This window comes from Thunnus albacares, chromosome 19 (assembly GCF_914725855.1).
Source record: "Thunnus albacares chromosome 19, fThuAlb1.1, whole genome shotgun sequence".
Lineage (NCBI taxonomy): Eukaryota > Metazoa > Chordata > Actinopteri > Scombriformes > Scombridae > Thunnus > Thunnus albacares.
In genome coordinates this window covers 28,003,107-28,019,030 of record NC_058124.1, presented here as the reverse complement: position 1 = coordinate 28,019,030, position 15,924 = coordinate 28,003,107, and the positions used below count along the sequence as shown (strand labels likewise).

At 36.3% G+C, this 15,924-nt stretch overlaps 7 gene segments (V, D, J or C); 4 read left to right on the top strand and 3 right to left on the bottom strand.

Moving 5' to 3' along the window:
• LOC122970078 overlaps positions 1–15,924 on the top strand; it is a 916,362-nt gene that overhangs the window by 739,477 nt on the left and 160,961 nt on the right.
• LOC122970080 overlaps positions 1–15,924 on the top strand; it is an 891,879-nt gene that overhangs the window by 755,065 nt on the left and 120,890 nt on the right.
• Positions 1–15,924, top strand: part of LOC122970079 — an 808,187-nt gene that overhangs the window by 741,598 nt on the left and 50,665 nt on the right.
• On the bottom strand, positions 5,780–6,321 carry LOC122970099. The segment is given in 2 exon segments: positions 5,780–6,144; positions 6,270–6,321. Coding segments are annotated over 2 exon segments (384 nt in total).
• Positions 9,769–10,442, top strand: LOC122970091. The segment is given in 1 exon segment: positions 9,769–10,442. A coding segment is annotated over 1 exon segment (495 nt).
• On the bottom strand, positions 11,517–12,204 carry LOC122970113. The segment is given in 2 exon segments: positions 11,517–11,910; positions 12,127–12,204. Coding segments are annotated over 2 exon segments (360 nt in total).
• LOC122970108 lies at positions 14,768–15,403 on the bottom strand. The segment is given in 2 exon segments: positions 14,768–15,081; positions 15,298–15,403. Coding segments are annotated over 2 exon segments (366 nt in total).

Sequence of the window (15,924 nt, the reverse complement as noted above, 5' to 3'; positions counted from 1 at the left end):
AGTTCAGTGGACCAACCTTCACTCACAGTTTAAACTCAGGATCTTCTGTCCTGATACAAAATATTTATGGAAATATATTAAAACACTGATTTTTTTTTTTTTTTATTGTACAGAATCATCTTGTAGGAAACTTCAGTTCCTCCTTTAACTTTGTTTTCAAAATACTGAAACAGATCCAGAAAAGATATGACAACTGAATATTTCTTGGAAAAACCGTCAACCAACCAGTTTTTCTGACCAAAAAAAAAAATGCTTCTGAAGTTCTTTATTTCGTCTTTTCTTGTCTTTTGTTCTGATGCTGTTGAAACTGTTTTTCTGCCATTTATATGTTTGATCAAATCTGAATCATTTAAAACGTCACTCCTCCAACTTTATATACATGAAGATCAGTTTACTGGTCGAGGTTTGTTTTGCTCAGTGTGTGAAAACGGTTGTGATGATGTCATAGTGATGGCGGGATACTGACTGATACTTACAGATAAAAAAAATCTTGATTTAATATCAATCAACACATATCACATAACAGCTGCAGCCTTCAGACTTTTCATGAGCTAATTAATCAAAATACTGAAGTTCCTGATTAAATATGACTCTACAGAGAAGACGTCTGACTCTGTCTGAACTACAGAAACACTCTGATCGTACAGCGGTGTGTTAACAGAGCGGAGCGTCTTCTCTCACAGAAGATCTTTGGACACACAAACCGACAACAGACGAGTTTGATTTTGTCATCGAGTTACTGGCAGAGTGATTTACTGTCAGCTGATATGAGCTGTTTGTCATTTTAACCGAAGCTGAAAGTGAAACGTGAGAGTTTAGAGAATCTGAGTATTTAACAACTCAGAGTTAATCAAATAATAGAAAACATCTCTAGGACTTAAACTCCAGATATCTTGACCTCTGTTTGATTGATTTTCTTTAAAATGTGTCTCCTGTAAGTCCCCCAACATTATGAACATGCAACATCAAATAGCCGGAGAGTCCCCCTTTTTAAGATTTCAACTTTAAAATAAAAACACAAAGATTGACAATCAAAGATCTAAAACTCCACATTCATCATCATCCTCTTCTTTAGGTTTTAGCATAAAAACTACCTGGATAATTTGTTAATGAAAAGAAAGATATAAAAGATTCATTAATGAGTTTATTGGACGTATCAGCGTCAGATGTAAACAGATCTAAAATAGTCAGAATTAAACCCTACCTCTGTGGAAACTATAATAAAATATATAAATATAAAAAAATAACGACATGAATTGCTGCCTCTGCCCTTTGGCCTGAACATGTTTGTTTTTGTCTTTTTTATATTTGTGAATCTCATCGTTTTGTTTTTTATACTGATTGAATTGTTACTTTTTGTGTAAAGAAAAGAGGGAAAAAAAAAAAGAAATGTTGAAGTTAAATGTGGAAACAACTGAATCCTGATCTTATGAAACACCACTTGTTTTTTCTTGATTTAAAAAGGAACTCAGTGCAACTGTTTGTTTTTTTTTTTTATTTGTTTGTTTGTTTTTATAATAACAGCAATATTTTCTCATCTGGTCGGCGGTTCTTAACTGATGTGATTTCACTCTTTCCTCAAACTGTCAAAGTTAAAAATGACAGGAAGTTTGTTTTGTTTTGTTTTTTGTGAGGTTTGACTTTCTTCAGGTTTCTGGCTTTGCAGAAGAAGAATAACGACATTTATGTTGCATCAAGATTAATTTTTTCAGTCTTAAAATGTCTTCAGACATCTTCAGAAGAGTAAAACACAAATATTCACGTGTGAGAAGCTGAAATGGAGGAATTTTTTTTGCCATTTTAACCAAGAAAAATCGGATTATTTTCATTATTGGTTAATTGTTTTTTCTGTAAAATTATGAAAAACATCTCTGATATTAGAGAAGCTGAAACCAGAGAGTTTTTGGCATTTTTTGTTTTTTTTTTTTTTGTTTTGGTTTTTTTTTTTTAAAAAGGACAAAATAGTTGCAGATTAACTTTCTAGTTGATTGAGCTCTAATCTCTAATAGTTCCTTTAAGAAAACAGGAGACACTTAAAGAAGCAGTGTGTAGGATTTAGTGCCATCTAGTGGTGAGATTGTAGATTGCAACCAACAACAAATCCCCCCCTCCCCGCCCTCCCTACAGCCAGTGTTTGGTTTGTCCATTCTGGGCTACTGTAGAAAACATGGCGGTGCAACACGGGCCTCTGTAGATATAAAGACTCATTCTAAGGTACACTATAAGCTACACTATACACTAATTAAAACATACTCATGAATATTATATTCCATTTCTACCAGTAGATCTCCCTAAATCCTTCACACTGCTCCTTTAATAAACAAACTGAACCATCATGGAGGCAGAGTTTCAGTTTCAGAACCAGTTAAGAACCACCGACCTGATCTGAGACCAGATATCATTCACTTTGTCTTCTGCAGTGTGAAAGCATGAATCTGTGGTGACTAAAAGTAACAATGTAAATATGATGTGACCGTATGCCTTTTTGTCTTGTTTCTTTTTTTTTTTTATTTAAATGGAAAAATCATAAATATGTAAATACATCTTTCTAATTCCATCCCTCCAGATGAAACGAGGCGTTTGACCTGCTGCCTTTTATGTTTGTAGGAAATGAAGCGTTGAATTTGATAAAGATACAATAAACTGAAGCTGAGTGCTCGTTTTTATCAACTCTTTGGGTACAAAAACCTTAATGAACAATTTACTCACTTTACTCAATTTACTACCACATCTCAGAGGGAAATATTGTACTTTCTACTCCACTACATTTATTTGACAGCTTTAGTTACTTTTCAGATGAAGATTTGACACAATGGATAATATAACAAGCTTTTAAAATACAACACATTGTTAAAGATGAAACCAGTGGTTTCCAACCTTTTTGGCTTTTGACGTCTTACAAAAAGCAGTGTGTAGTCGGGGTCACATTTCACATGTCTATGAGTTGTTAACAGCTCCACCAAATAGTGATTTTTCCCTCTAAACTTCTCACATGCTTTCATTTCAATAAATGTTCAAATGATCCAATATTTCAGCAAAAATCAAAGATTAGAGAAAAAGTCCAAAAACTGAAAACAGATTTGTGTATCAGAACTTTGTTTTTTCTTCTTTCCTCTCCCATTAATCATCTCACCACCCCTCAGATTTATCTGCTGACCCTTTGGAGGGGCCCCGACCCCTAGGTTGGGAACCACTGGACTAAACTAGCTAACTGTATATAAAGTAGTGTAAACTAGCTCCACCTCCAGCAGCTACAACAGTAACATGCTGCTCTAACACTGATGCTTCACTATTAATAATCTAATGATGTCATATATATAATATATCAGTCAGAGGGACCAAACCACTACTTTTACTGCAATACTTTAACTACATCAAGCTCATAATACTTATGTACTTTTACTGTAGGAGGACTTTTCATGCAGGACTTTTACTTGTTATGGAGTATTTTTACATTGATGTATTGGTACTTTTACTGAAGTAACAGATCTGAATACTTCTTCCACCAGTTTCTGTCCTGCAGTCATCAAGGATTTACTCTGAACCAGATGAACACACCAGTAAAACTAGTTTAATAAAACTAGTTTAATAAATTTTAATATGAATTATTCTTAAGAATGAGAGTAAAAGTGAAGAATATTTCACTTATATTCATCTTTATCTTATGATAAACACCCTGAGCTCTGTTTAACCCTTCAGCTCTCTCTCAGGTGAAGCTGAAGAGTTTAACTACCGTTCACTAAAGACTTCAGACTCTCAGATTCAGCAGCTGATTGTGGAGCCGTAAAGTTTAAAAGTTTAACAGCTTGGAGCTCAGCGAGGTGGTGCAGATTCAAGTTTACAGTCGTAAGAACAGATGTTACAGATGTTGCGTTGCTGCAGGTAAACAGATCAGAGACAGAAGCTGAATTTGATTTGATTGTGTTCTTTAAAAACTTTTTGTAAAAACTTCAAAGTACTTAAATTACATCAAATATCTTTTTCTTTTTACATTTTCAAGCCAAAAACCCTTTTCATTGTCTTCCCAACAAACTGCTTTTTATTTAAAATACATTCACATAAAACTCAGGATTCATCAAAGTGATATCTGATTAATAATGATCAATTGAACCTTCTGTGAGCTCTTTCAACTGGACTGTAAGTATTTAAATTCATCTTTAAAATGTTTTATTTTGTGTTTGGTTTTTATTTGCTTATTTTTTATTAAACTGTAAATTTGCAGCAGTGAAAATGATCAAATCCATCAAAGAAACACAAATGTATTTCTCCTTAAAGAACTTTAAAGGCTTTTCTTCCAGTGTTTAGTGTTTTTATGTCTTCCTCAGTTTTAAGGTGGATTTTTCCTTCTTGTTGTTGGTTGTTTGAGCAGCCGGAGGGCGACAGAGCGCTGCAGAGAAACACTGCACATCATCCTGCTGCTGCAGCTGCAAACTGACACGTACTTCACGTTTATCAGAGAATCAATGTTTTGTAAATGTTCATCATTTAACGTATCGTCTAGTATTTTAATCTTTTATCAAATCATTTTTATCAAATAGTCTTTGGTCATTTTCTCAAGATTACACAGACAGAAAAGAGGAAAATATTTGTAACTTATGCAGAAGTCAGCAGAATGACTTTTAGAAACTTTTTTTTCATTTAATGAATATGATGTATTAATGTAAATAAAGATAATAAAGTCTGACTTTAACTGCCGTCAATCTTACATTCACACAAAATGATGATTGTAACTAAACTTCACTGCATCCGTTTGATTTTTCTGTTCTCTAACAACCACAACAGTTTGTTTTTATTCAGACTTATATTTATAATCAGTAAACAAACATGTAATAAATGGTTTATAACACACTATAATGTACTTATAAGTAGATATAAGTGTTTATTAATGTATTTGTATTACTGTATAAACAGATAATGAATGACAATATGGAAAAACACAGATACTGTACATTAATAAACACATAAAAATGTCCTCATATCTGTTTATAACTACATTATAGTTTGTTATAAACCATTTATTAAACATTCGTATACTGCTTATTAATGCTAAATAAAGGCATTTAAAGTAAAGTGTTATTGATGGTTTGAATAAAAAAAAACTTTTTGTGGTCTACAGAGAACAGAAAAATTACACAGATATAATTATCTATAATGATAAAGATATGCTTTATATGTTAAGTGTAAATTGTTCTCTGATATTCAGTGTTACACTATAATCGTAATTTTTCACTGTCTTGTTAAAGTTAATTTAAAAGAGCGTCCACAGATTTAGAATTTGACTCCTTTAACACTGTCGGACTCATGATGGACAGTTTAAGAAAAAAGGAACCAGAGAAATTGTTTTGTTTATTCCACACGTTCTTCTTCACTGTCAAAACTTGACGTCTACGTTACCCACAATGCAACTCGACAGCTAACAGTTATATCAGGGTGTGTTATGCAAGACTGACTTTATTTCAGGGAAAGGCATCAAGTTTTAATGTGCAGAGTTGGACTGTTTTAATGTCTTTGAGCAATAAACTGAAGTTCAGAGGTCACTGATCTGTAGCTGACCTCTGACCTCTGATCTTTGACCTCAGTGAAGAGGAACATCTACACACAGGGAAGTGTCACAGAGCTGCAGTGTAACCATTAAAATGTCTAATGACAAAAGAATTAACTTCAGAAATGATAAATAAACTACAGATGGGAGAATATCACACACAGCGAAGTGTTCAGTGAACTGTATCAGTCTCTGCAGTAGCTTCCAGCTGCAGCAGTCAGTTCAGTTTCTGTTCAGTCTGACTGAGGGAGGTTTTTGTACGACGCTTTTTCACTGTGTGAACACCCACTGACTGTTGATATAGTGATAACTCTGACAGTAATAAACTGCTGCATCTTCAGCCTGAACTCCACTGATGGTCAGAGTGAAGTCAGTCTTGGATCCACTGCCTGAAAAACGATCTGGAATCCCTGATACTCGCTCATTAGTGTAGCGAATGAGGAGTTTAGGAGTTTCTCCATCTTTTTGTTGGTACCACTGTAAACAGTAAGCACTGTTACAGCCCCTAACCTCACGACTGACCCTACAGCTGATGGTTGTGGATCCTCCCAGAGCAGATCTCACTGCTGCAGGCTGAGTCACTGTGACCTGGCCTCTGGACTCTGAGGATACAGAGACAAAAACATAAAGCAGCGTCATGGTTTTGATGGTTTTGATGGTTTTGTCGGCTTCATTTCAGAGGGACGGATGTTGATAGAGGAGAGGAGTTTGATTCTCTGGACTTTACCTGTGAAGCAGCAGCAGAGGAGAGTCCAGATGAGGACGGAGATCAAAGTCATGTTTTTGATGAGGAGGATTTCTGTGGCTTCTGTTGTGATGAAGGACAGCTGTCAGTCATCCAGTGTTCAACTCTCAGGACTATAAACTCTCCCAGAGCACTGGAGCATGGTGCTGCTGATGCAAAGTGGCTCTCTATGGAAATGCTCTGACTGAGGTTTTAACAAAATGCGTCAGTGTTCATGTTTATGCTGATTTCTATCAGTTAATTCACATCTTCAAATGTCTACTATCTTATCTAGAACTGTAAAGGCTGTCAGTTTCATTTTACCACAAATTTAACATCATATACGAAACATAATTATTAAGTTTGGAAATTTGTGGGGTTTTGCTTCAGTGAGTTTCCGTATAAACCAGCTGTGTTTTACAAATACATAACGCAGAGAGCCTGCCTTTAAAACACCTCTCTTATTACAATTACTGTCCCTCAGGTTTCTTCATCTGCACATTTTAAAGCTGCTGATCACACTGATATCATCATATATTGTTTTATATCACAACATTCTTTAGATACAAACATAATGGAATCACTGGTTAATTCACTGACAGACTTCATTCACGTCAGTGTTGCTCTGAGCTCAGTTTGGTCTCACAGAAAGTCACAGTACAAACCTGCTGCTACATGATAAACAGTATATGTAAGGTCTGACCATACAATTCCTTCTTCTGTAGTAACTACTTTCTTATCTCTCTATCTCTTTTCCTCATTATGGTATAATTAAAGATATAATGTGTATATTATCACATTACTGTAAGTTTGCCTGTTATGAGCTGCTGCAGTGCTGGACCAACATGGCCGCTAGGAACTATTTTTCAAAAGTATAGATCCATTTCTCGACTTGTTCCTATTCAAATTTAGACAATGAAATAGACGACATAATGCATAATGAATCTCTGGAGTGTGGGTGAAGCTTACCTGCCAAACACACATGCATAAAAAACGATTGTCATAACTACCATGAGCAAAGGGCAAAAACATTTGATTTTATTCCTCTCATCCATATACATATGTACTGATTCATACAAGGAAGTTACACCAAAACCCATTTGTTCAGACAGGCATTTGGGTAGTATGTGCCATTTTATCTTAATTTGTCCATTTTATCTGCTCTCCTTGAATATTTTATCTGGTGTCTTTGCTTTTTATTTATTCAGATTTTATTTTATTTTATTTTATTTATTTGACTGTGAAGCACTTTGTAACTGGTATTTGTGAAAGGTGCTATATAAATAAACTTTGCTTGCTTGCCGTAAGTTCTGGGAAGTTATACAGTAAATTTTTGGAAGTTACACTTTAAATCCCCAATTGTTACTCCCTTGTTTCTCGTTGTTTTGTTTTCTTCCGCTGTAACAACATTTAAGTACCAGTAAGAACCGGCAAGTATTTTAGATATACGGATTCATACAAGGAAGTTACACTGTAAATTCTGGGAAATTACACTGTAAAACGCAGGCTGTATTATAAAGTTGTACCAAAAATCTTGAGGGCGGATGAAAGAATCTAGCTCGGGGCAGTTTGCACTTCATTTAATTTTAACAGATAAAGAGTATCTGGAGCAAATTCTGCCAAGTTTACTATGTACTTTAGTTTACTAGATTGAAATGAGAGAAGACGTGAGGTAGTTTGGAAGCTTTTACAGTTGACTTTTATGAGTGAACATCATGAGATGATTATTCTATCTTGTCAGTTATGAAGTTCATCCAACTTTTTAATACAGAGAACGATGATGAGTGTGAGATGTATCATAATATAATGTCATGAAGAGGATTTAACAGCTGAGGTGATGATGGGGCAGCATGAAAGAACAGAGTGTCTCTGTTTGATAGATTTTACATTTTTGAGTCAAGATGAATCTTGAATGATTAAATATTTGTTTGACTCAGTAAGAGGTTGTTGAGGTGGGAGGTGGACTGTTTGACCTTCAGGAGGAAAACTGATAGAGACACTATGAACATCATAAATCATCTGTGTGTGTGTGTGTGTGTGTGTGTGTGTTCAGTGAACTGTATCAGTCTCTGCAGTAGCTTCCAGCTGCAGCAGTCAGTTCAGTTTCTGTTCAGTCTGACTGAGGGAGGTTTTTGTACGACGCTTTTTCACTGTGTGAACACACCCTGACTGTTGATAGAGTGGAGACTCTGACAGTAATAAACTGCTGCATCTTCAGCCTGAACTCCACTGATGGTCAGAGTGAAGTCAGTTTTTGATCCACTGCCTGAAAAACGATCTGGAATCCCTGATGCTCGAGTGGTAGCATAGTAAATGAGAAGTTTAGGAGCTTCTCCATCTTTCTGTTGGTACCAGGCTAAACAGGGGTCGGATGCAGAACTGCCACAATATCCAATAACATCCTGACTGGTCTTACAGCTGATGGTTGTGGATCCTCCCAGAGCAGAGCTCACTGCTGCAGACTGAGTCACTGTGACCTGGCCTCTGGACTCTGAGGATACAGAGACAAAAACATAAAGCAGCGTCATGGTTTTGATGGTTTTGATGGTTTTGTCGGCTTCATTTCAGAGGGACGGATGTTCATAGAGGAGAGGAGTTTGATTCTCTGGACTTTACCTGTGAAGCAGCAGCAGAGGAGAGTCCAGATGAGGACGGAGATCAAAGTCATGTTTTTGATGAGGAGGATTTCTGTGGCTTCTGTTGTGATGAAGGACAGCTGTCAGTCATCCAGTGTTCAACTCTCAGGACTATAAACTCTCCCAGAGCACTGGAGCATGGTGCTGCTGATGCAAAGTGGCTCTCTATGGAAATGCTCTGACTGACTCCAACAGGGACTTAGATTACTCTGATGATTCTGCTTAATCAATGGATCAATCAATTTGCCAAAGCATTGATTAATTATTAAAGTGTACAGCTGCTTATTTGAAGACAATATAATTCCGTTCTTAGGGTCTGAATTAAATAAAATATTCTTGATTAATTTAACATAGTGATTATATAATTTCATCTGAAGAAATCTACCAGACATTTATTTAGTGAATGTTTTATCTGGAAACATTTCATGTGTTTAACTCAATCTTCCTCTCAGAGCAATGAATTTAATGACATGTCACATCCTCATTATAACCAGTGAATACCATAATATCACTGTAGCTGATTTAACCTCATGTTGTATTAATAGGATTAATTTTGTAAGTTGGAAAAAGTATTTTAGTGCTTAAAATATTTGTCATTAGTGAAGTCTGTCTGTTTTCATAGTTCAGTAGTGATGCCTGTGTAAATGAGGAGATTAAACACAAACTGTCTCTTTAACGTTTTGGCTTCAATTTAAAAATATGGATGCTCAAATAAAAGTATTTCTGCCTTTCTGTAATGCATAATATTTACTTCTTTAACATTGATGTTTAAGTTTTTGAGTAAATTAAAGTAGTTGAAGAGTTGTTTGCTTGGAACTTATTATCTTTAGTATTGAAACCTGTCTGTTGCCATGGTTCATCAGTGATGCCTGTCTGTTGCCATGGTTACTGAGCTCAGAGAGGGAAGTGAAACACTGAAGACCAGTTTTATCCAGTCTGAGGAAGACCAACAGAACCAGCAGCCTCCTCTGCTGCAACCAACAGGGTGGAGTTTATTTTCTCTTTGCATGAACTTTCTTCATGTTGTCTCTCTGTCTCCTCCTCCAGTGGGTCGAGTCACCCCCACCCTGACGGTGCTGCCCCCCTCCAGCGAGGAGCTGCAGCAGGGGAAGGCCACGCTCGTGTGTCTGGCCAACAAGGGCTACCCCTCAGACTGGAGTCTGGCCTGGAAGGTGGACGGCAGCAGCAGCAGCAGCTTGGAGCAGAGCAGGAGCCCCGGGGTGCTGCAGAAGGACGGCCGCTACAGCTGGAGCAGCACCCTGAGGCTCCCTGCAGACCAGTGGAGGAAGGTGGTCTCTGTGACCTGTGAGGCCACCCAGGGCTCCCAGACTCCAGTCTCAGAGACACTGAGGAGAGACCAGTGTTCCCAGTCCTGACCTGACTCACTGCTACTGCTTTTACTCTGCTACTGCTCTCACTCTGATCTCTGCAACTATCTCTCTCTTTTATTTCACATGTTTCAGTAACAATATTTACTTGCTTGTTGTAATGTTTCAATATAATTTCAGTATTTCCAGACAATAAAGATCTGTTCATCAAATCACTTGTTTTCATCTTTATTATTATAAATGTGTCTTAATTATTTTCTCTTAATGGTAACAGTAATGATATTAAATCCTGATAAAAACTGAGTTATAAATGTTTCAACTGCTCTATGAAGACTTCAGAAGGAAAATGTAAGATCACATAATGTATTGATTCATATACTGTATATTAGGAAAGTATTTACACTCAAACAACACTCTTAGATATTATGTGATTAATGCTACACAGTCATGGTGGTAGTAAGTCTATAATTTGTTTTCATAGTTTACAGTAAAGTCATAATAATTGTAGAAAATGCTTTGCTGGAGTCACTTCAGATTTGTCTGTTATAATTAGTTATGGAGTAATTTTAATGAAAAGTCCTCCAATCATCTTATGTTACTGAAGTGTGTCAGTGCAAAGAGTCTAATATTTTTATTTTTTCAGATATATTAAAAGAATATATATAATCTTTTAAACAAATTCACAAAACCCTCAGAAATATGTTCTAATTCTGAAATAAAAAGCAAAATATCATCAGCATAAAGAGATATAAAATGAGTGTGATCTGACATTTTAACCCTTGACATTTTTACAAACTGCTTCTGCTGAAGAGCTGAAACACAAAGACAAATGAAAGAGATGAAAAAGGGAAAGAATTCAAGTATTAATTAATTCCATAATCAATTAAATGTTTTTTTGGTTTATATTATAAATACTTGCTGCTGGAATAAAAACACGCAAAATGACAAATATATGTCACATGACATGATTAGTAATTTTACAACACAAATGATAATAAATATTATCATGATAACATTTTGTAATTTATTTCTAAAAAAAATTTTGGATGTTTGAGTATTTATGAAAAATGGTAAGAGATCAAATAAATAAATAATAATAGTTTTAGTGTTCATGTGTTGTAGTCAGTAGATTAAACTTATTAAAGAATTTAAATCATACTTCAACAGAGGTTAGATTTGATATTCAGCCAAATGTTTCATATTCTATATTAATGAAAGCATTAAAATAAATCTTTTCTTGTTAAATACAGAATATTTAGTGTTAAAATGTTGAAAATTACATTATTAAAACCTCTGTTGTTTTTGTTTGAGTGCAGCTGTTGAGTCAGATCAGTTCCTCTTCAGCTGAGGGAGGTTTTTGTACGACGTTGTATCACTGTGTGAACGGGCTGCTGTTACCCTGCTGACAGTAATAAACTCCTGAATCTTCAGCCTGAACTCCACTGATGGTCAGAGTGTAGTCAGTCCCAGATCCACTTCCACTAAAACGATCTGAAACTCCAGGCTGACGGTTTGTAGCCCAATAAATCAGGAGTTTAGGAGCTTCTCCAGGTTTCTGAAGGTACCAGTTGAGGTAGTTACTAACATCTGAACTGGTTTTACATCTGATGGAGACAGTCTGTCCTGGAACAACAGACTGAGATCCAGGAGACTGAGTCCCAGTGATTTGTCCTGATGAACCTGGAAAACGTGAAAAAGAGGAGAAGGGTTACTGAGAGAAATCCAGCTTGGAGAAAGATGATCAACATGAAAACAGAAGAGTATCATTTCTTTAACATGGAGAATAGATGGAAGAAGGTAAATGCTGCTTGTTTCAGTGTTTCTCCATCACAGCAGAACATCATTGTGGTGAACCTGGTTGCATCCTGAAGCAAAGTTTTCACAAGAGAGTCTCACCCTGAACAAGGAGCCCCAGGGTGGCCAGCAGTAGAGTCAGTGACATCATCATTGTGCTGCCGGCGGCGTGTCAGTGGTTCTGAAAGGTCTGGACAGCCACTGATCAACACTGGCCTCTTAACGGCTGGGAGCAGAGAGGCAGGACAGATATGCAAACACACAGAGTCAGTCAACTGTAGCTGTCCTCAACATATCATGCTGTTTCCTCCTCACTGCTGGGACAACTCAACATTTACATCATCCAGGACATAAAGGAGTGAAAATCTGAGAGACAGAATTTCATTAAGCAGTTAGAAAGACTGATGTGAAATGTGTAACGGAAGAATTTTGAGGCTAATTTCACAGAATTGTTTTCAGTTTTTTTTAAACATGGTTGATATTTTGTTTTTCTCAAGTGCAGAATGTGCAACTAGTGATGTGAAAGGCCTCAAATCCAGAATTTTACAGATATATGGAGGTGTTTCTTCATTAAATGTGTTTGATTTCTTAAATGTGTATTCTATTGAATACACATTTATTTAAGATATGTATCATTTCTTTATGTCCTTCGAGAATATAACTTCTCATCCATATTATTTTCAAACATATTGGAATGATGTGTTTGATACTCCTCTTCCTTGGTTAAACATTTTTAGATGTATTTACTCGTCATCTTGCTCTACTTATTTATGGGCCTTTCAGTTAAAAAAAAAATATAAGATGTTACCAACAAGAAAAATGCTTAAGATATGGAGAATAACTGAGGATAATATCTGTAGATTTTGTGGTGATGAGGAGGAGGATATTATGTGTTTATTTTGATATTGTCCAGTGGTTTCATCCTTTTGGCAGCAGGTGGCAAATAGGTTATCTGAACAAGCAATCCTTTTACCTTTATCCCCTCTCAATATTATTTGGGGTTATCAAGATGATAAAAACATGTTATTGAATATTATTGTGCTGTTTGGCAAGCTTTATATATTTGATTCTCCAAAAAAGCTGGTTTTGAGTTCCTTCATATTACAAACGTATTGCAAATTAAAACATTAATATTCGCAGGAAAAGATCATTATTAAATAATAATATTTTATTATTAAAGGCAGAGCAAAAAGCTCAGACATAAATAAATGGGAGATCTTGGCAATATCAAAAACTTGGGATACAGAACTATGATTATTCTTTGTTATCATGAATTAACATTATCTCTTTTTTATTTAGTTCCTTCTATAAAATTATGTGTTTAATTTAAATTGCTGTATAAGTGAATTTTTTTGAACCACAATCACATATAGTGCTTGACATGTATGAACATATATGTATGTTTGTATGTGTGCATATATATGTATATATGTGATATGTCTGTTGTTTTTGTTTGTGTTTGTGATGTAAGTTATGTTTTTGTTTATGTGTGTGAGTATTGAATATGTGTTTTATGTTTGTGTAAAATAAAACAAGAAAAAAAAAGATCTATTGCAAATTTAAAAATAGGAGTGAGAATAGTCAGAACACTTCTTATAACTTCTGATCTGATTAGTAACTGAAAGAAGGAAAAATTAGGATTTTATGATGTTTGGTTGGATGTCATCAGCATACAAGCTGATCTTTTTAATGGTGTGAATGAAATGATGTCTGAGATGCCAGCCCGTTCTCACTCCCAACTCGTCACATATTGAAGCTTGGTCAGGACCCTGTACTGTCACATTTTAACGCACTGGGTACCCCTTTAGCGTCATTTTTCAACATGCAGGGTAGTCCGATAGACTTCTGTTGAACTCCCACAACGTCTGAAATAGACGCCATGAGACCGATGACGTCTATATAAGGTGACAAATTTCAGCCTGGTCGCCAGAATAAAATGTTGGCATTATATGTTTGTGCAAACCACAGATACGTTGAATATCTACATTTCAACACCTGTAATATGGAGCATATTAACATTTCAACAATACGTTTCATATCAACATTTCTGAAGTGACGTACTTCACATGACATCTATATGAGCTGACTTTCTTATTAGGAGGTGGAGGGGTTGTAACATTGTTGGCAGAAAGTTGGAAATCATCACAGAGCACGGTTCCTTGCCGGTTTTATTTTATTTTTATTTTAACCCAAATCATGATCTTTCCCTAACCCAGTGGGTTTTGTGCCTAAACCTCACCAGACCTTAACCACCGTGTTGTCACACCATAAAATATAATTATTTTTTAACAGTGACTGCTGTGATACTGCACGTTGAAAAATGATGCTAAAGGGGTACCCAGTGCATTAAAAAGTGAGGCTACGGGGTCCTGACCAAGCTTCCATATGTGACCAGTTGGGAGTGAGAACGTGTTGGAGATGCTGATGCATTTCCTAACGGAAGAAACCAGGAGTCCAAAAAAATCTAAAGAGGAGAAGAGAAACAAGTCCTCTATGTCTAATAAACATTTGTAATTATATTTGTGTTGATATATATTTACATTTATGATGAAAGATAGTGAACGATCTGCATATACTTGTCAAAGAACTACTGGTGTGTGTGTGTGTGTGTGCGTGTGCGTGTGTGTGTGTGTGTGTGTGTGTGTTCAGTGAACTGTATCAGTCTCTGCAGTAGCTTCCAGCTGCAGCAGTCAGTTCAGTTTCTGTTCAGTCTGACTGAGGGAGGTTTTTGTACGACGCTTTTTCACTGTGTGAACACATACTGACTGTAGTGATAACTCTGACAGTAATAAACTGCTGCATCTTCAGCCTGAACTCCACTGATGGTCAGAGTGAAGTCAGTCCCAGATCCACTTCCACTAAAACGATCTGAAACTCCAGGCTGAAGGCTTGTAGCTCCGTAAATCAGGAGTTTAGGAGCTTCTCCAGGTTTCTGAAGGTACCAGTGGAGGGCGCTACTAACATCTGTACTGGTTTTACATCTGATGGAGACAGTCTGTCCTGGAACAACAGACTGAGATCCAGGAGACTGAGTCACAGTGACTTGTCCTGATGAACCTGGAAAACATGAAAAAGAGGAGAAGGGTTATTGAGACAAATCCAGCTTGGAGAAAGATGATCAACATGAAAACAGAAGAGTATCATTTCTTTAACATGGAGAATAGATGGAAGAAGGTAAATGCTGCTTGTTTCAGTGTTTCTCCATCACAGCAGAACATCATTGTGATGAACCTGGTTGCATCCTGAAGCAAAGTTTTCACAAGAGAGTCTCACCCTGAACAAGGAGCCCCAGGGTGGCCAGCAGTAGAGTCAGTGACATCATCATTGTGCTGCCGGTGTGTCAGTGGCTCTGAAAGGTCTGGACAGCCACTGATCAACACTGGCCTCTTAACGGCTGGGAGCAGAGAGGCAGGACAGATATGCAAACACACAGAGTCAGTCAACTGTAGCTGTCCTCAACATATCATGCTGTTTCCTCCTCACTGCTGGGACAACTCAACATTTACATCATCCTCATGTAGATTAAAAAACTAAAGATGTTGTCATTTGTCATCCTCAACAATCAAATCCTAACAGCAAATGATCTTTTATGTGAAATAGTTTTTCTTATTTAATCAGATCAAAGTCATGAAGGAAGCAGAAAAACATTTTTACAGCATCAAATACAATACAGGCAATAAAAAAATAAAAAGGAGCAAAGAAAACTGTCACTCATTGCACTAAAAATCATATATAATATACAGTTAAATTGCACATTGTACAGATATTTTAACTTTAAAGAATGGAGCTTAGCATAAGTTCAAGCAGGAAGACTATCTACTACTCATTCATTCATTCTCATTCCTCTCTCTCTCTCTCTCCCACTGCTTCTCCTGCTCTCGTATCAGTTGTTCATGGACG